This window comes from Trichosurus vulpecula (genome assembly GCF_011100635.1).
Source record: "Trichosurus vulpecula isolate mTriVul1 chromosome X unlocalized genomic scaffold, mTriVul1.pri SUPER_X_unloc_1, whole genome shotgun sequence".
NCBI classification, from domain to species: domain Eukaryota; kingdom Metazoa; phylum Chordata; class Mammalia; order Diprotodontia; family Phalangeridae; genus Trichosurus; species Trichosurus vulpecula.
Window position 1 is genome coordinate 10,157,481 of NW_023494377.1, and position 17,918 is coordinate 10,175,398.

The 17,918-nt window shown below is 42.2% G+C and overlaps 1 protein-coding gene across 1 annotated transcript in view; it reads right to left on the bottom strand.

The window, feature by feature from the left end:
• Positions 1-17,918, bottom strand: part of CHIC1 (cysteine rich hydrophobic domain 1) — a 45,082-nt gene that overhangs the window by 9,801 nt on the left and 17,363 nt on the right. The window contains exons 2-3 of the mRNA XM_036740400.1: positions 14,555-14,609; positions 6,519-6,674 (exon numbers count right to left, since the gene is read on the bottom strand). Coding sequence (XP_036596295.1) covers positions 6,519-6,674; positions 14,555-14,609 — 211 coding nt within the window. The remainder of the gene's footprint in view (positions 1-6,518; positions 6,675-14,554; positions 14,610-17,918) is intronic.

A 17,918-nucleotide genomic window follows, 5' to 3' on the forward strand; every position in this document is an offset into this window, starting at 1 on the left:
CTCAGTATGCCAAAGACAAGAACTTGCCTGTTCAATCATCTGTTCTTTCTCTCTCCTCTTCAATCTCTCCCTACCTAATGGCTCCCCTGCCACTGCCTACAGACATGCTCAGGTCCCCCCAACCTGAAAAAAACTTCACTTGACCCTATCATCCCCTCAAGTTGGCCTCTCCTCCAGAACAAACTTCACACTTCCTCTTCTTCCACTCCCTTCTAAACCCTCAACAGTCTGGCTTCTGGCTTCAGCGTCCAAGGTTACCAAGGACATCTTCATTGCTAACCCTGCTGGTCTTTCTTAGTCTTTGTCCTTCATGATCTCTGTGCAGCATTTAACATTAGAGGCCACCCCTTCCACTGGGATACTCCCTTTGCTCTCAGGTTTTCAACAGTGCTCTCTCCAGTCTCCTCTCTGGTCATCCCTTCAGAACACCATCCTCCTCTGGCCCACTAACTGTAGACGTCCCCCAAGGCTCTCTTCTGGGGCCTCTTTTCTCCTTCTACACCCTTTCTCTTGGTGATTTCCTAGGGTCCCTGGGGGCTCAATAATTATGCCTATGGTGGATGATTCCCAGATCTATAGATTTAGTCCCTGTCTCTGCCCTGAACTCCAGACTCCTATTACCAACTATCAGACAGCTACAGGCAGATGTCCTGTAAACATCTCAAACCGACACACACACCGACTTCCCTACTTCTGTCCAGGGCACCATCATCCTTCCCGTCACCCAGGTTTGTAACCTAAGAATCGTCCCTGACTCTTCATCCCACCTCATGAGCTCAACCCTCACCAATCAGTTTTCATCTTAATAATTCAACCTTCACCACATCATTCACACCCATTCATACCACAAGCACCCCAGTTTAGGCCTTCCTTACTTCTACTCTGCACTGTTGCACTAGCTTCTTCATTGGTCTCCTCTATTAACACTCTGTCTAATCTATCCTCCATCCAGCTTCCAAAGTGCTATTTCTGAAGCAGATGTCTGACCCTGTCACTCCCCCACTCATGAAGCTTTGGGAATTCCTTATTGTCTCTGGCCTAAACTACAAACTGCTTTTTGGGGCCCTTCAAACCCTTCCCAGTTTGACTGCCAGTGACTTTTCCTGACTAATTTCACATTACTTCCACTCCAGTAGTACTGAGCCCCAGCTATGCTAGCCTGCCTGCTCCTTCCTCTACTGGCTCTGATGGGCCGCAGTGCCATGCCTTCCTGGCCTGCCCCTCTCACAAGCCCTAGCTTTCTAGCTCAGCCATAGCATAGCTTACTCCAGGCGGCCTTTCTTGAGCCCCCAGCTGTGAGGCATCTGCCCACCAACATGACTTGCTACTGACGTGGCATCTATTTTAGACTGACTTATATGCTCTTTATCTCTAACAGAATGTAAGTTTCTTGAGAACAGGGGCTACTTCAGTTTTGTCCCAGTACGCCCAGTGCTTGGCACAGAGCAGGTATTAATAAATATTGGTTGAATGAATATGGTAACAGACCCTGGAATCTTGAAAGAAGTAATAGCTCTCATTTCCCAATTTACTTACAAAGTTACAGATGAGCAAAGGGAGGCTTCAGGAAGTGAGGTGACTTATACCCCCTATCACTGTCTTTTATGCGCCCAAGGTTTATGATGACAGGTGTGAGCTGGCTCTGACAACCAAAACACCCCCCAGAGCAGAGTATGTGGGGCCCTAACCCTCCAAAACCCTCCGTCTGAAGCTCCTTCTTGACTCTAAGTACCCTGGGTCACTTCCGCTCTGTCAGAGGAGCACTAGCGCCAGCCAGGCACTGGGGTGGGGAGTGGAGGTGGCACAGCGTGCTCCTGATCATCTCTTCTAGCCTAAACCAGTGAGGGGACTCCAACAGACAAAGACAGGTCTCTGCCAACTGTGTATGGGTAGGGGAATCTCCCAGAGGCAATCTAGGTGGCAGTCAACATATGTGGGATTCAGAGTTACTAGTGGCATGGGACAAAGAGCCCCATGAGGCAGAAGGCCTGGATCTGGGTGGCAACCCTGACACTTAGCAACTCAGTGAGCTGTCTAGGGAGCAGCTAGGTGGTGCCACAGTGCACAGAGTGCTGAAGTCAGGAAAACTCATCTTCCCAAGTTCAAATGTGGCCTCATACACTTATTGGCTGTGTGACCCTGGGCAAGTCACTACACCCTGTTTGCTTCAGTTTCCTCATCTGTAAAATGAGCTGAAGAAAGAAATGGCAAACCAAGCCAGTATCTTTTGCCAAGAAAATCCCAAATGGGGTCACAAAGAGTTTGATACAACTAAAACGACTGAATGACAACACCCCAGGGAAGGTTATGTGGAAGATGTCTGGCTCTTGTTATGTTATATAAACATAGCTACAGTTCTAAGCCCAGCAAAGGGACAGACAATTCATTCCTTCAGTTGCTTGACAGCTATTTATTATGTGCAGGGCACTGTGCTCAAAGCTGGGGGATATCAAGATTAATAATGAAGAGGGAGGTATTTCATGGAGCTAACACAGGGATGGGGAGACTAGATGAGAAAGGCTAGCTAAGGAAACTAGGGTTTGTTTGTTTCTTTTGTCTAGACCTGTGCTTCATCCATTCAGGGAACTTTGGGTGTGGAAATTCCCTCCACTGGTGCAGATGAGCAACTCCCTTACAAGCCAGGCGACTGCCAAGAGCATGGGGTATGACAGGACCCGTCACCTAAGGAGTATGTGGCAGAAGCATGAGTTGGCCTCACTGGCCATTGTTCCCCTTCCCCCTCCCTGGCCCTCTCCCCTCCCCCAGTCAGGCCTTCTTTCTCTTCTTCACTTGCGATGCTCCAGCCAGCATTTCCATGCACTCTTTCCCTCTCTCCTTAGCTCAGGCTCACTGAGTCCCTGTCTTTCTTTAAGGTGCTGCTTAGGTACCATTTTCTATATGAAGTCACTCCTGAGCCTTGCAACTTTTCAATGTCTTCCCTCCCAAACTGCCTTGTATTCAAATGCTCTGTGTATGCATGGGCACATATGTATGGAGATACACCTGCATTCACTAACTTTATATCTATATAATATCTATATCTAATAATATCTATATTAACTTTGTATCTACGCTGTATATATACTTGCATTATTTACACATGTGCACGCGCGCACACACACACACACACACACACACACACACACGAATGCAAGCTCCTTGTGAGAGAACAAATGGTTTCCTTCTTTGTCCCTGATGGAGCTTTATTGATGTCAAGGCTTTAGCCCATAGCACTAGTTTGTAGCCTTTGACTATTCTGCCCAAAAGGATGAAACATGCTCTGTAAGGCAAGACTATAGAACATACTTAACTCTAGGCAGAACTATTTGTCTCTCATTTCAAAGACTGAAGGTGGGGGGTCCAAGGGTTTTTTTCTTTCTTTTTGGACTTTAATCATGCCAACAGGACCAGAGCTAGACCATCCTATCTATACTTAAAGGGTCAATCTCCTCCATCTGCATGTGTACATGCAGATCCATTCTCTCTGTCTGCCTCCCTCTGTATCTCTTTCTTTCCCTCCTTCCATCTCTCCCTCTCTAAAACTTAGTCATGATAAATGAAGACAAGTTAAGAATAGGTGACATAATTAGGTCTAGAAACAGACCTATAACCACGAGTAATGGAAAATGTCTCAGTTTAGGCAATAATCGCAGGCTGACTGACTTAGAGCTAGACGAAGAAGTCCAAACCCCTCACTGCGCAGACAGGGAAGCTAAGGGACTTGGTAAACATCAGCCGTGTGGTCCATGGAGAAGCCAGGATTCTTGGCCAAATCCTCACTCCAAATCTCGTGCCCTTTCCACCACGCCATGCTGCCCTGGATTGGAGATTTAGGAAAAGGCCCAGGCACGGCTTGCTGCCAGTCAAGGCGGCTAATGACAGGCTTTCAGCAGGAGTCACACATTAAAGAGTGTTGTGTCCTCAATAAAACCTTAGTTACTCGATACAAGAAATTCATTTAGGCATGTTAATGAACAGAAGCATGTAACCCTAAGAGCCTTTCTATTTTAAATCACTAAGTACTTAAGTTTATGTATTAGGACATTTATGCTGCAGGTTAAGAGAGAAGGCCCAATATGTTTAACTTGGACTACCATTGGTAAAAAGTATGGAGCAATGGGCAAAGTTTGTAGTACACCCCAGGGAGTCATTGTGTTTGTCCTTCTGCTGCAGCCTAGGAACTGTGATTCCTGCAGTGGTGGGATTCAGCTGGTTAGCACCGGTTCGGTAGAACCGGTACCTAATTTTAGGTTGTGTTCGGCCAACCGGTTGTTAGCAGGGACAGGGCCTGCGCCCACCATGTCAGCAGCAGCAGCGGTGCCTCTGCTTGGTTCCATGGAGAACTGGTTGTTAATTTATTTGAATCCCACCACCGGATTCCTGCCCAAAGAGCAGACGGATCTCAGGGACAATGAAATATTCTTTTAAGAAACTAAAGAGCTTCAAATTGCAAACCAAGAAAAAGGCTCTGAAGAGGCAGAGAGAACCCTTGCCCTGGGTCTGAAGCCTGGAGGGTAAAAGACTATGACACAGAGAAAGAGGGAAAAGGTCTACAGAACACCAGAAGATTGACAAAAGAGTCCCCCCCCAACCCCAAGGGAGTCTGGGAGGAAGTATGCTGCTTGTTCTTCAAGGAAAGATGCTGTGGAGCTCACCCGCAAAGGGCCAGGGGAGAAAGAACTAAGCAATGGTGGTTGGTGACTCCCTAACCTGACAACAAGAGAGAGATCTCTCTTTCTGGGGAGTGAACCAGAACAGGAGTGAGTCCTCAAGGTTTGTTAAAACAGATGACTACTACTCATTCCTGGCAACTGTACAAGGAGTCATCTACAAGGAGGTATGGCACAGCTGGCCTCAAAGTCAGGAAAGCCTGGGTTTGAGTTCCTCTTCTAACACATGCACCAGCTAAGTGACCCCTCAGGGCATCAGATGATACCCTGAGATTCTAAGGGGCAGAGAAAGTGCCAAGCTGCACTGGTAGAGCTTCCCATACCAATGACATTCCTTGCCCTCTGGAAGACAGTGGGCTTGGAGCAGGGCTAGAACCAAGAAAGGCAGGAGCTGCTCCATTTTTATGTGGACACTGTTTTCTCTGTCAAGAATGATTTTTGGATTGGAAAGGACAGGCAAACAATGGCAAGTCAAGAGGGGAAGGCAAAGATACATAGGAAAAGAATAAGCGAACATTTCCCTTGTCAGCAGGCCATACCCTGGGGGTAAGTCCCAGAGCACTGAAAGAACAGGAGTACATAACTGTTGTGGTGGTTGTCCAGTCATTTCAATCGGGCCTGACTGTCCAGTCATTTCAATTGGGCCTGACTTTTTGTGACCCCATTTTGGGTTTTCTTGGCAGAGATACTGGAGTGGTTTGCCATTTCCTTCTTCAGCTCATTTGACAGATGAGGAAACTGAGGCAAACTGGGTGAAGTGACTTGCCTAGGGTCAAATGCCTAGGAAATGTCTGAGGCCAGATTTGAACTCACTAAAAGGAGTCTTCCTGACTCCAAGCCTGGCACTCTGTCCACTGAGCCACCTAGCTGCCCTAAGCCGCTCTCAGGGACCTATGAACCATCATGAAGAGCAGCAGAGGGATCACAGACCTGGAAAAGGGCACATATTTCCCAATTTTCAGAAGACAGAATAGACTGAATTCAGCAAACCAGAAGTCAATGAATTTGACTGCAATTTCTGGCCATTGGCCATCTGTGTGATCATGGCCAAGTCGCTTCCCCTCTGGGCCTGATCTTTTTCATCTGGAAAAGAGGAAGGGGGTGGGAGTGGTTGATCGCTAAGGACTCTTCCAGGTCTAAACCCCTTGATTGTTCCTAGGATTAAAAACTCTTTAACTTAGCATTTCCAACCCTCTACCATCTGACTCCAACATACCTTGCATGACCAACTTCCTATTATTTTGCTTCCATACTCTATGACATTATGGCTGAACTAACCCAGTGGTGGGGAACCTGTGGCCAGGTGTGATCACATGTGGCCTCGAAGCCACAGGTCCCTCACTCCTGATCTAGCCTATTCTCTCATCCCCCCAGGTCGTGTTCCATTCCTTCATGTTGGCCCACATTACCCTCCCAGGATAGAGTGCACTTACTCCTTGCTTCCACTTCAAGGCTCAGCTCAGGCGCCACCTCCTAGGGGAGGCCTTCCCCAATGGCCCCCAGATGTTAGTGTTCTCTTCCCCTTGGCACTATTTTGTATTTATGTTCCTGGGCACATTTGCCATCCCCTAGTAGACCGGAATCTCCCAGAAGGCAGAGGCTAATTCATTTGTCTTTGTGTCTCCAATGCCCAGTACAGAACAGAAACTTCATACATACTTGGTGGCTTGTTCTGAATAACTGCGGAGACTGATAACTCACAGAAGCCCTACCGAGGCTCAGACTAGTGGCAGAGTGCTTTAGGGAAACTACAGTTGTGTCCAAGGAATAACTGTACTGGGATTAAAATGAGGCCCAAGAGGGCCCCAAAGGTGGACACACACCTCTGCTGTAACAAGTTGTACTCACTCTTTTATTAAGACAAACCACAGGCCATAGGCTGCACCCCAGGGTGCAGCAGCAACACAGGCAGCCGCACAGTAGCCACTTGACGCTGACCGGAAGGTTCTTTTGTAAGCATCCGTTCACGCGGCCGATACTGGTCTTGAATTCTTCGGGGGCCACCTGCGGGAGAAGCAGAGCTCTTGAGTGATTTGCAGATGATGAGTTCCCAAACCAAAGTCTGTCACCAAGGCTCAACACGATTATTTTAATCACATGCAAAACAAATGTGTCTAGTGGCCTCTTCCATCTCCCACATAATTATAGACAAGACTCTTAGAGGATGTTAAAAAGTAAAAGGATCTAAGGCCATTTCCACAGAAGTTAGTCAACTCTTCCAATAATGGAGGAATGAAAAGCAAGCCAGAAGAAGAAAAGTAACCATTAGTGATATTTATAGTAAATAATAATATTAAATAACCCCCTTCAGATCCCAGGAAATGGGCATATGCCTGTTTTCTTACCATTTGTCCTCACAAATAAGAATCTTTTTTGTAGCATTCATTGATTCTAATTCAATATGCCAGACACTGCCAAAGGAACAGGAGTAATAACTGAAAAAAAAATCAAGCTTTTGGTGGTCTCTCAAAATTCAGGGGGAGAGGCAGCCTGACACAGAGGAAAGAAAACTGAACCAGAAAATAAGACAGGAATCCAAGCTTCACTCTACTGCTGAACAGGCAACGCTGAGCAAGTCACAGGGACATAGAGTTACATATTCCAAGCTGGAAAAGACCTCGAAGGTAAAGTCCAACAACCTCCTAATTTTGCAGAGGTGGAAACTGAGTCATGTTATCTCTCTTCAAACTGAAAGGGGAATGTCTTTAAAGTCCAGAACACAGATATCACTGATAGGTATTAAACTATAGGCAAAATTCTCTGTGGGAACCTAATGAAACTTACAGTACCTATGAACAGCTGTCAATTTTCTCGTCTCTGAACTGTAGATTACAGTTACCTGCCTATCTCATAGGTTTGGTTTGATAATCAAATGAGATTAATGGAGAAGAATACAGTGCCTTGTAAAATGTGTTATATAGATGCCAGCTAGAATTATTATTAATGTTGTTTGTAGGCTGCCTCAAAAATAAGGTGCTCCTAGGAAACATTTTCTCCCCCCAGAAAACCTCTGCCATGCCAAGTAAACAGTGCTAAGCATTCGCCGAGGATTAAATCCATGCATGTTTTGTTAATATGTAACGTGAGAAGCTGCTGCTTTGGGTCTGGTAAAGGACACTGAATCCAGAACCCAGAGAAGCAGGTTTGAAGGCTGGCCAAATGAACCCGTCACCTGCCTTCTGTGGGCCTCAGTTGCCTCTGAGTGGGTTAGACTAGATATAAGAGCTACATCCTATGAACCACAACATGGTTTCAAATTCTTAGGCCTCAAATTTCTCTAATCACTCTCCTCTTCCTTTCTTGCAGATAACCTCTGGGGGTCTCACCACTGACAAGAACAGAAGCAATTTAAAAGTGGTAGGCACTACTGGTTTCATTAGATTTGCGTGGAAAATGTAACCTCACGTTTATGCAAGTTAGGGGTACGCTGAAAGCCAGGCACCTCAAGGTGAAATCTTTATTCTGGACTTGAGAACCAATTCCCTTTCAGTGGCAACTTGTCCGTCTTTGTGAGTTTGGGGCCCAAAAATCCCACGCCTAACTATGGAATGAACAAGTGGTGAAATGATGCCTTTGGAAAAGGAAAGGCACAAAAAGACAAATCAAGGAAGGTAATTTTGGTGTCAAAAGGGATTTACTAGCCCTCCAAACATTGTCCTACCACTTGGTACATTTCCATCATTAAGCATCAAGATCACAGGCCCGGTATGAATTAAGAGGATGGCAGAGACAGATAATTGCCATAGAACCTAGCACCATAATTTGCAGTTGTGGGGCCATCTAGGATATTAAGTATATAAATAATCAGACAAATTGTTTTGACTAGCTCATAACAACCAATTTGCTTAATTGCTTTGACTATGATTTGGTACACTGTCTACTGAATCAACTGCCTGCTGCTATGACAGGTAGGTAAGAGCTTGAAGCTTTATTTGCAGAAGAAATTTCAAACAAGACATCCTTTGGATTTTCAGCAACATTTGCAGAGCTAAATGTCTTAAAAACATTGAGCTTAAGTGTCCATTAAAAAAATAAGGTTCATAAAAGTACATTTTTATATAAACACAAAATCTGGAATTGTTCATACAAACACATGTAATTTAATTTACACAAGTGTTAGACCAGCTGAAGACCTGTAATCCTGTAATTTAATATAAAACTGGAACCAGCTTGGAGTGATTTTAATATTCTAAGTACTAATTAGAAAGTACAGTCAAAATCAAATTACAATAAAACCAATCTTGGTAGAATTTTTATTTTAGGTAATATTATGGTGATCAGAAAACACTCTACTTACTTGAGTTGTACTTACTTAAAAAGGGCTGTGCTTTCAGTGGTACGGATACTCCTGCCATGCCTTCGACTCTGGTCTTCATGAACTTCCTCCCCCCACCCGTCTCTCTCATCAGTAGGGAGCCAGCCCTGGTGGCCAGCCTCTGCTGCTGGGCATGTCCAACCTTTGACTGGCCCCATTCCCCAGGCTTCCTAGCTTTCTCCCTTGTCGGAATACAATCAAGTTTGTGCTCTATCAGCTCAGCTTTTAGGAACCCAGACAGTCATGATAAGACTTAAATAGCATCATGTGTTTTCAGTTTGTGTAAGGCAAAATACATTGCCAACCTCCAATTGAGAAAGTGGATTCCTATACCTTGAAGAAGAAAATGTTTAGAAAGTACTTAATATTTCAAGTACATGAAAAGGTCTTCTCTCTGCGGGAAGCACTATTGTCACAAAAGGAAAGCATTAGGCTAGGGAGTCTAAAAAAGATCTGCGTTCTCATCCTCAACCTGTCATTAACTAGCTGGGTGACTATGGGCAAATCACTTCATTTTTCCAAGATTCACTTTAAGAAACAAGAGTCTATAAAGTAAGTATCTGCGCATCCATCTTATCTACCCTAGAAGACTGGGAAAACCCAACAGTTAGGTATGGGAAAGTGTTTTGCACAAAATGATATAAACATATAGGCTTCCGACTACTATTATCTCCTGGAAAGAGAACAAAAGAGGGATGAGCTTCCATTACAGCTTGAGGGCTAAGGAGCTGGATGGTAGGAAGAGTGCAAAGTCTCTCTGTAGATAGTCAAGGGAAGGAAAAGCAAGGTTATCTTCTGTGGGTGCTTTGCATCCAGTCTCACCCGGAAGCACACAAATGGCAATACACTGTGGAGGCAAATACAGCACTAAACCTGGAATCATGAGGACCTATGGTTGAATCCCATTTCTAACACTTATTAATTATGTAACCATGGGCAAATCACTTTAATTCTTTGAGTCTCCATTTCTTCATCTGTAAAATGGGAATAATAAATATCTAAAGTATCTACATTTACAGAGTTTTGTAAGGTTCAAATGAGATAATCTACAAAGTACTCTATAAACTTTAAAGGACTTCATTACCAATCTAGGTTTAAAAGGAGCTAGATAAATGTGGACAAGACCCAAATAATCTAGGTCTAGACTGAATGAAGGGAGAAAGGATCGGGACTAGATAGCTCATATTATTAGCGTTGATTTTACTCTCTTTCCCCACTTTTTCTTCCTTTTAAAGAAAGGCATGGGCGACAAAGAGAAGAAAGAATGGAATATATAAGAGGGAGGGAAAAACAAAACTAATAATCATATCCGTGAATATGAATGCAATGAATTAGCCCATAAAGCAGAAACTAGAAGCTTGTTATTTACAAGAAACATATTTACAACATAAAGAGTCACAAAGAGTAAAAATGAGGGATTGGTCTAGAATCTATTATATCACTACTGAATCGTGGCTACCATCATCTCAAACGAGGCTACAGTGAAAACAGATGTAGTTAAATGAGATAAACAGGAAAGAAGCTACACTACACTTAAAGGCATCATAGAATGTGAAACAACATAAATGCTAAATATACATGCACCAAATGGCATGGCATTGAAGTTCTCAAAGAAAAAGTCAATTTAATTACAGGAAGAGATAGACAACAAAACAATAATTGTTGCGGGATTTCAGATCCACGAAAATCTAATAAACAAGTTAAGGACCTAAACAGAATTTTTGAAAAATTAAATATTCTAGATTATTGAATGGATTCATAAGGAATAGACCAATTTCAGAGCTCTGCGTAATGTTACCTTTATAAAACCTGACCATGTGCTAAGATACAAACAACTCATAAACAAGGGAAGAAAAATTAAATGTCCTTTACAGGCCAAAGTGAAAAAAATTACATTAAAATCAATAAGGGGAATATGAAGAAATGAGTCAGACTTAAATGGAGACTAAATAATATAATCCTACAGAATGAGTGGAGCAAAGAACAAATTATGCAAACAATAAACAATTTTATCAAAGAAAATAACAATGAGACAACATACAGCCCAGGCAATCCTTAAGGAAAAACTTCTACCTCTAAACACGTTCATCAATAAAATAAAGAAGTCTATTAATTGAGCTTGTAAGTAATGCTTTTAAAGCCTAAAAAAATCAAGAAAGGATAAACCTCTGAATAAAGAGAAAAACAGAAACTCTGGAAATCAAGGAAGAGAGAAACAAAATTGAAAAAAAAACTATTGTATTGATAAATAAAGGTAAGGGCTGTTTTTCCTAAAACAATAATAAACTTAGCTAATTTGATTTCTTAAACCATAAAGCACTATAAATGTTGGTTATTCTTTTCATCATCAAGAAATTGACATAATCCCTTTTACAATGAGAAACACATATTAAACAGAACTATGCTGGCTGCATTACAGTTAATTCTTGGCTTTTCAGGGATAATAACATAATTGGAAATAACATCTGGGACCACGAATACAAAGCAACAGTTCTAATAATAATGCTAACTCATATTTCTATAACATTTTAAGATTTACAAGCATTTTCTTTACAACAGTCCCGTGAGGTCAGGAGTATAAGTATATAAAGAAACTGAGGCTCAGAGTAGAAGTAACCTAGACGTATGGAAGTAGGAATTTGAACCCCAGCACCTTTTTTTCCTACACAGCTACTCAAAGCAAATAGAAACTGAAATGTGGTAAAGGGGATGAATGCTGAAATCTGGAGTCAAGAGATTTAGGTTCAAACCCTAGCTAATTAAATGTGATTTTCTTTCTCATGAACTCTACGTTCTAGTAGAGACCACTTGTCATCACCCATACATGGTATTCCGTTCCTTTGCACAGGCTGTCCCTGGGACAGAAGGGAATGTTCTCCCTTCCTCACCTTCACCTCTTGAAATCTGCTCCCTTAAGGGCTCCACCCAAGCATCTCCTCCTACAAGAAACTTTCCCTATTTTCCCCAGTTGTTTACACCGCCCCTTTTCCCATGGAAATTTATTTCTCTCTCAATAGAAATAGCTATAGATAGAAATGAAAATATTTATCAGTTTATCTGCAAAGACTCATATACCTGCAGAAGAAAGTAAGTTCCTTGATTTCAGGGACTCATTTCTGGCACATGATAAGTGCCTAATAAATGCTTTCTGAGTGAATGAAATGAAAATAAAAGTTTCCAAAGAGGAGGTCAATGCTGGAGACAACCCAACTGCGAGGGTATCGAGAAATCGATTCTCAAGGTATTTGAAGGCAGGGAAGAAGCCAAAGGCATAGAAAAAAATCTCACATATTATTCTTTAAAGGCAACTGAGAGAGCATTACTAACTGCTGACCCATGTACCTATTTGCAATCTATATAAAATTTTTCTAAGAATAGTCTCCACGTTTGAATGCATCTTTGATGAGAGAACTGGAGGGGATCAGGCAGGTTTTTGCTAGGCATAAGACACAGCAAACAACATCTTGACCATCACACAACTGACTAAAAGATGTAGAGAATGCAAGATCCCAAGATCCCACTGTGTTTATTGTTTGCTGGCTACAAGAAAGCTCTTGATTCAGCACAGCAAAGCCACCTTAGAGCTAGGCTCTCCTCCAATCATGTGTCTCCCAAGCAGATGCCAAAAATGATGCAAGATTCCTTCAAAGAGATAACAAAAGAGAAAACTTTGCTCATTGAAATGTGGTTTTAAGTGAAAAATGAAAGAGTAAAATAAATAAGTCAAGTTCCAAACACTCTTCTTAAGTCTCTCTGGCTAGATTCTCCAGAAGAAGCCTGGCACAAAGTGACTAGACTGAAGTCAGGGTGCTGAGGTTTAAATCCTTGTTCTCTTACTTCCTACACAGATGCCCATAAATAGATCCCTGCCTCTCCAGGCATCTGTTTCTCTATGTGTAAAATGAAGAAGATGGACTAGGTGATCTCTCAGGTTCCTTTCAGCTCTGAATTCTATGAATTAGGCTTTCAGATTCAAAGTTCTTTGAAAATAACAGATTCGTCACTTCAGGTTTGGGGGTGGCATGACATCATAGTAAAAACAAGCCACTAATATCAGCAGACAAACTTGGTCTCCAGAGGCCTCCATGTGCTACTAGGTCGGAAGGAACTGGGAATTCAAAGGGACAGGAAATGACTGAAAGTAGCAGCTCCAGCCTTGGCTGCCTCTATATGGCAGATTGTCTACATTTCTCTCTGAGATCTTGTAACAATCTCAAAACAACGTTTTAATTCACATTAATTTACAATACAAATATATGCTATAAAAAACTTTCAGGAGAAAAGAAGACCAGTTCAAAGTCAATATTTCTGTAGCCCTTTAAAGGTTTACACCACGCTTTGTGCACACACACACACACACACACTCTGCAAGATAGTTCCTATCAATCATGTAATTTAGTGCGGGAAGGAGCCTGGTGAGTGACCCGGTTCAATAAGCAAGGATTATTAATTCCATTTTACAGATGAAGAAACTGAGGCTCAGACAAATTGCTCCTTGCCTTCACAGTGTTAGCACTAAGATTTGAGACCAATTCTCCTAAGTCCCAGCAATCCAATGCTCTTTCTACTACACAGCACCCTCAGGTGCAAAAACAATAACTGACATTTTTATGGTGATCTAAGGTTTGCAAAGCACTTTTCATACATCATCTCATTTGAATCTTCCAATACCCTTATGAGTTAGATGCTATTATCAGTTCCATTTGACAGATGAGGAAACTGAGGCTCAGATAAGTTAAGGGACTTGCCCATGATCACACAGCTAGTACGTGTCCAAGGCAGGATTCAAACCCAGATTTCTCTTGATTACTGGTCCAGCACAACAATCTATATATCCATTGCTACACAAAAAACCAGATTAGCTCAGAGAATGGATCTGTATGAGGGAAAGGGGAAGGGGGGTGGGTCTGGTCACATGATAATGTTCTAAAGATAAAGAAATGATGGCTGCGGAAAAGGGGGATTTAGGCACAATAACTGGTCAAGGGACAGCTGTTGCTAGAACATAGACATTCAATGTGTTTGTTCAGTCTGAGTTTATAAGCAGCGGGCCGAGACATTTCTGAAATGGCCATCTTCTTACTTTAGTTTGATAGTCCTTGGCATTAAAATGTTGATACTTTTAATTTTATATCATAACTCATTTCTCCTTTAACCATTTACCCCTTCATTCTCTCTCTGTCTCTGTCTCTCTCTCTCACACACACACACCTACACCCAATACCACCCCCTCCCCTCAAACTTCCACCCACCCACAAGCCCCCCCCGCACCCCTACCCATACCCATAAGCACACACACAACTGAACTCTCCCTTGTAACAAAGACAACCATTTCAGCACAAGCCAAAGGCCCAGCACACGCTACATTTCACACCCAGAGTGTGGTAGGTGGTCAATTTCCTCAGCTTTTCCTTGGGGCTGAGATAGGTCATTACAATTAAAGGTTCAAAGGCCTTTTGGGGCTGTTTTCCCTTAGATTATTGCGCTTATTGTGTATACTGCCCCTGGTTCTGCTTTGTTCCCAACAATCTTTTTTTAATTGAAAAATTCAGTATAAATTGTTACTTACCTTCCCTGTTAGAACTGAGGGAAATTCAGTGTCAAACTTGTTGCTCAAGCCAAACCTTGAAAACAAAGAGACAAAACATATTCTACTCAATTTCTTTAAGTTTATTTTTAAAATCCTGTTATTTTAATAGGCTGGCCTTTAAAACACACACACACACCAACAAAATCCTTGGCTTCGATTTTTCTGGATAAATCCATTGGCTATAATTTTGAAGATTAGCTGAGATAATGCATAGTTCAAAAAATTAATCTAGAAGTTTTAAAAATTATACCATATGAACTCAAATCCTCGAATGTTAATCCTAATTAAGTGCATGAGCATGGCAACAAGGAACAAAGTCATATTCTAACTAGTCTGCTTTTTCTAAGTGAGTTAAAGAAATGCTGATGTGCATGTAGCAACTTCCCAATATCAGAATAAAATGCTTTTCCTTCAACGTCTTGTTTCCCAAGTGGTAGCCAGGCATTCTTAGGGTCTGGGGGAAGGACCAAACCATCCAGTCTGCCCCAAATACAGGAGGGCCTTTTACTGGCCTACCTGCTCAATTTTGAAGGCAAGCATCCCACCCGATCTCCTCCCAAAATCTGTCAAATGTTCCTGAAGAAACCCTTGTGCAGTCCCTGGCCCCAAGGCTACACCTTCATCTTCTCATCTTCTACAGTAATGAAAAGTCCAGAATCATGAAGAAATTGAGAACTCTGTACGGAAAATGATTATATTCTACTAGACTGGACTAAATTCTACAACACAGATTGCTGGATTACAACCAATAACAAACTGTACTAGATTGGAAATTCGAGTATGGGAGGTATACGTTTCTAATTCCTGTGACCACCACAGCACTTCACACAGGGCCTTATGGACGTATGAGGTATTCAATCAATATTTGTTGATAAAAACAAATGTTAAAAATTGTTTTTACGTGTAATTGGAGAAAAATAAAATACTAAATTAAAGAGGAATAACAGAAAAAATACTTGTTGAATGAATGACGACAGTATTGCCTCCATTTAATAAATCTAGGAAATTGTATGCTTTATATATAGCATAGAAGTATCTCATTTATAGTAGATTAAATATGGTATTTGTGGTCAATTCTATTTTTTAAATGGGCATCAGGCCATTGTTATGGTCGAGAACAGGGGTGGGGAACCTAACCCCCTATTATACTATTGTTTCTGAGGGAAAAAAAAATCAGGTCCCACTTCAAACAATAAAGCCTTCTTGCCTCTCTGCCTCCTGAACCCTTTGCCATCCATCCCTTAAAGTCCAATTCAAATAGCACTTCCTCCTAGAAGCTTCTCCTGATTCCCCCAGCCCTCAGGCAGTACCGATGTGCTCCCCACCCACATCCCTGACCTTCATATCGAACCTTGTTTGCACCTACCTCCCTTATGCATTGATGTACTATTTTAGGTGGCATAAGCAGAGGGCTGGGCCTGGAGTCGGGAAGACTCAAGTTCAAATCCCACCTCAGACACTACCTGTGTGACTTGGCCAAGTCACTTTACCTCTGCTTGACTCTGTTTCCTTATCCATAAAATGGGGATAACAATAGCCTGCCTCAAATATAACCTACCTCAAAGGGTGGTTGTGAAGATCAAATGAGATGTTTGTAAAGCACTTTGCAAACCTTAAAAGCACTATGCAAGTGCTAGTGATGAACTCCCAGAGTTTTTGCTCCTCGGGGACATGAGCTGATTTCTTGGCATTGTACCACCATCCATTACCACAGGGTCTGAATGTAGTAGGAGCTTAATAGATGTCTGCTGAACTGAGAAGTCCAAACAACCTTCCCTTCCCCAGGTGCTCACTCAAGCCAACCCACATGACCTCAATCGTCACCTTAACATGTCCAAACTGTGGGCTTCTACGCTAAAAGAATGGACGACCCTGTCACCAGGCCCCCAAACTGCAATCCAAAACATAAGAGGGCCCCAGAAGCATTAACCAGGAGCCATAGGCTTGGTGGGGATCTGAGAGGGATTGTTCTTTCCCAAGCATTACCATGGGGATCAAACCAATGCTATCACTTTCCTTGTAGATGGAGCAGCAGAGGCAGAAGAAAGCACATCAGCCTCCAAAGAAAGAGATGAATCTAAGAAAGAGCCATGTGGCAAGTCCAATGTGTCAGGCCAGCCAAACTTTCTAACCATCATGTCACATTAAACTTCATTTCATGAAAAATGGTGTCAAAGCAATGGACCGACAGGTTTTCTTTATTGGAAAAATAAATTTCCCAATCAAAGAAGGGGTATTTTGTGTTTCCTCAAAGGAGGAAAGTGACAGAAGTTGGACATTTTGAATAGCTGAAGGAGGTGCATGAAAATCTCATGTTTAAAAGGGACCAAAGAACTTTGGGGAAACTACAAGACAGAAAATGACCAAGAAACTGTCAACGAGCTTTTCAAGTCCTATAAAAGTTATGGGATGTTACATGTCACTCAAGAGCCATTTCTTGGATTCACATTTGAACTTTTTGGAAAATACAGGCACAATCAGTGATAAATCTAAGGAATGCTCCCATCAAAAAAATGCCCCCAGTGGAAAAGCTAACAACAATACAAGGGAGCAAGTGGAGTCCAAGCATAGCATGGCAGAGTTCAAGTGGGCCATGGCCTCCTACTGGCTGCCTCCTGCTGGACTTAGAGTAACACACCATACTAAGGCAAAATACAACGGGCAATCATTTGTAGCTACAATTTAGCTAAGTTCAATAAGCAATTTTGATTAGCTAAAAAAACAAAACTGTGAGTTCTGTGAAAATGTTGTGTGGGTGATGGACAAAATCTGAAGCTCGTATTTGAAATCTGAACAAAAGCTGCATTTAAAAATCAGAACAAAAAATACTATAAAATTCACCTACAATCCCAGGACCTACTTTTTATGTGTAACAGAAAAAAGCTGTCTAGTGCTATAAGCTCACATCACCATGGTATTTTGAGGTTTACAAAGCACTTTCATCACAACAACCCTTTGAGGTAGAGAAACAGAAAGTAGCCTCCCAGAGCTAAGTAACTTGTCCAGGGTGGAACATCTCACAGGGGGCAGGGTTCAAACCCAGGTCTCCGGTGTTCTTTCCACTACCATACACAGCTCTTAACACTATCTATAAATGCTCAGAGTAACAAATCTAATATCAAAAAAAAATCCAAGGCCTAGGGTTTGCTTTGTGGAGTCTTTAGACTTTATTTCACAGTGTGAGGAATCTATATTATAGTACTGAATTTACAATGACATACTAATCCGAGAATCTGGAACACAAATATATAACTGAATAAGTGCAGGCCATTCAGTCTAAGGTATGATACAAACATTTTAAAGCATTAATCAAGAAGGCTTCATTTAATCTACTTTCCCACAA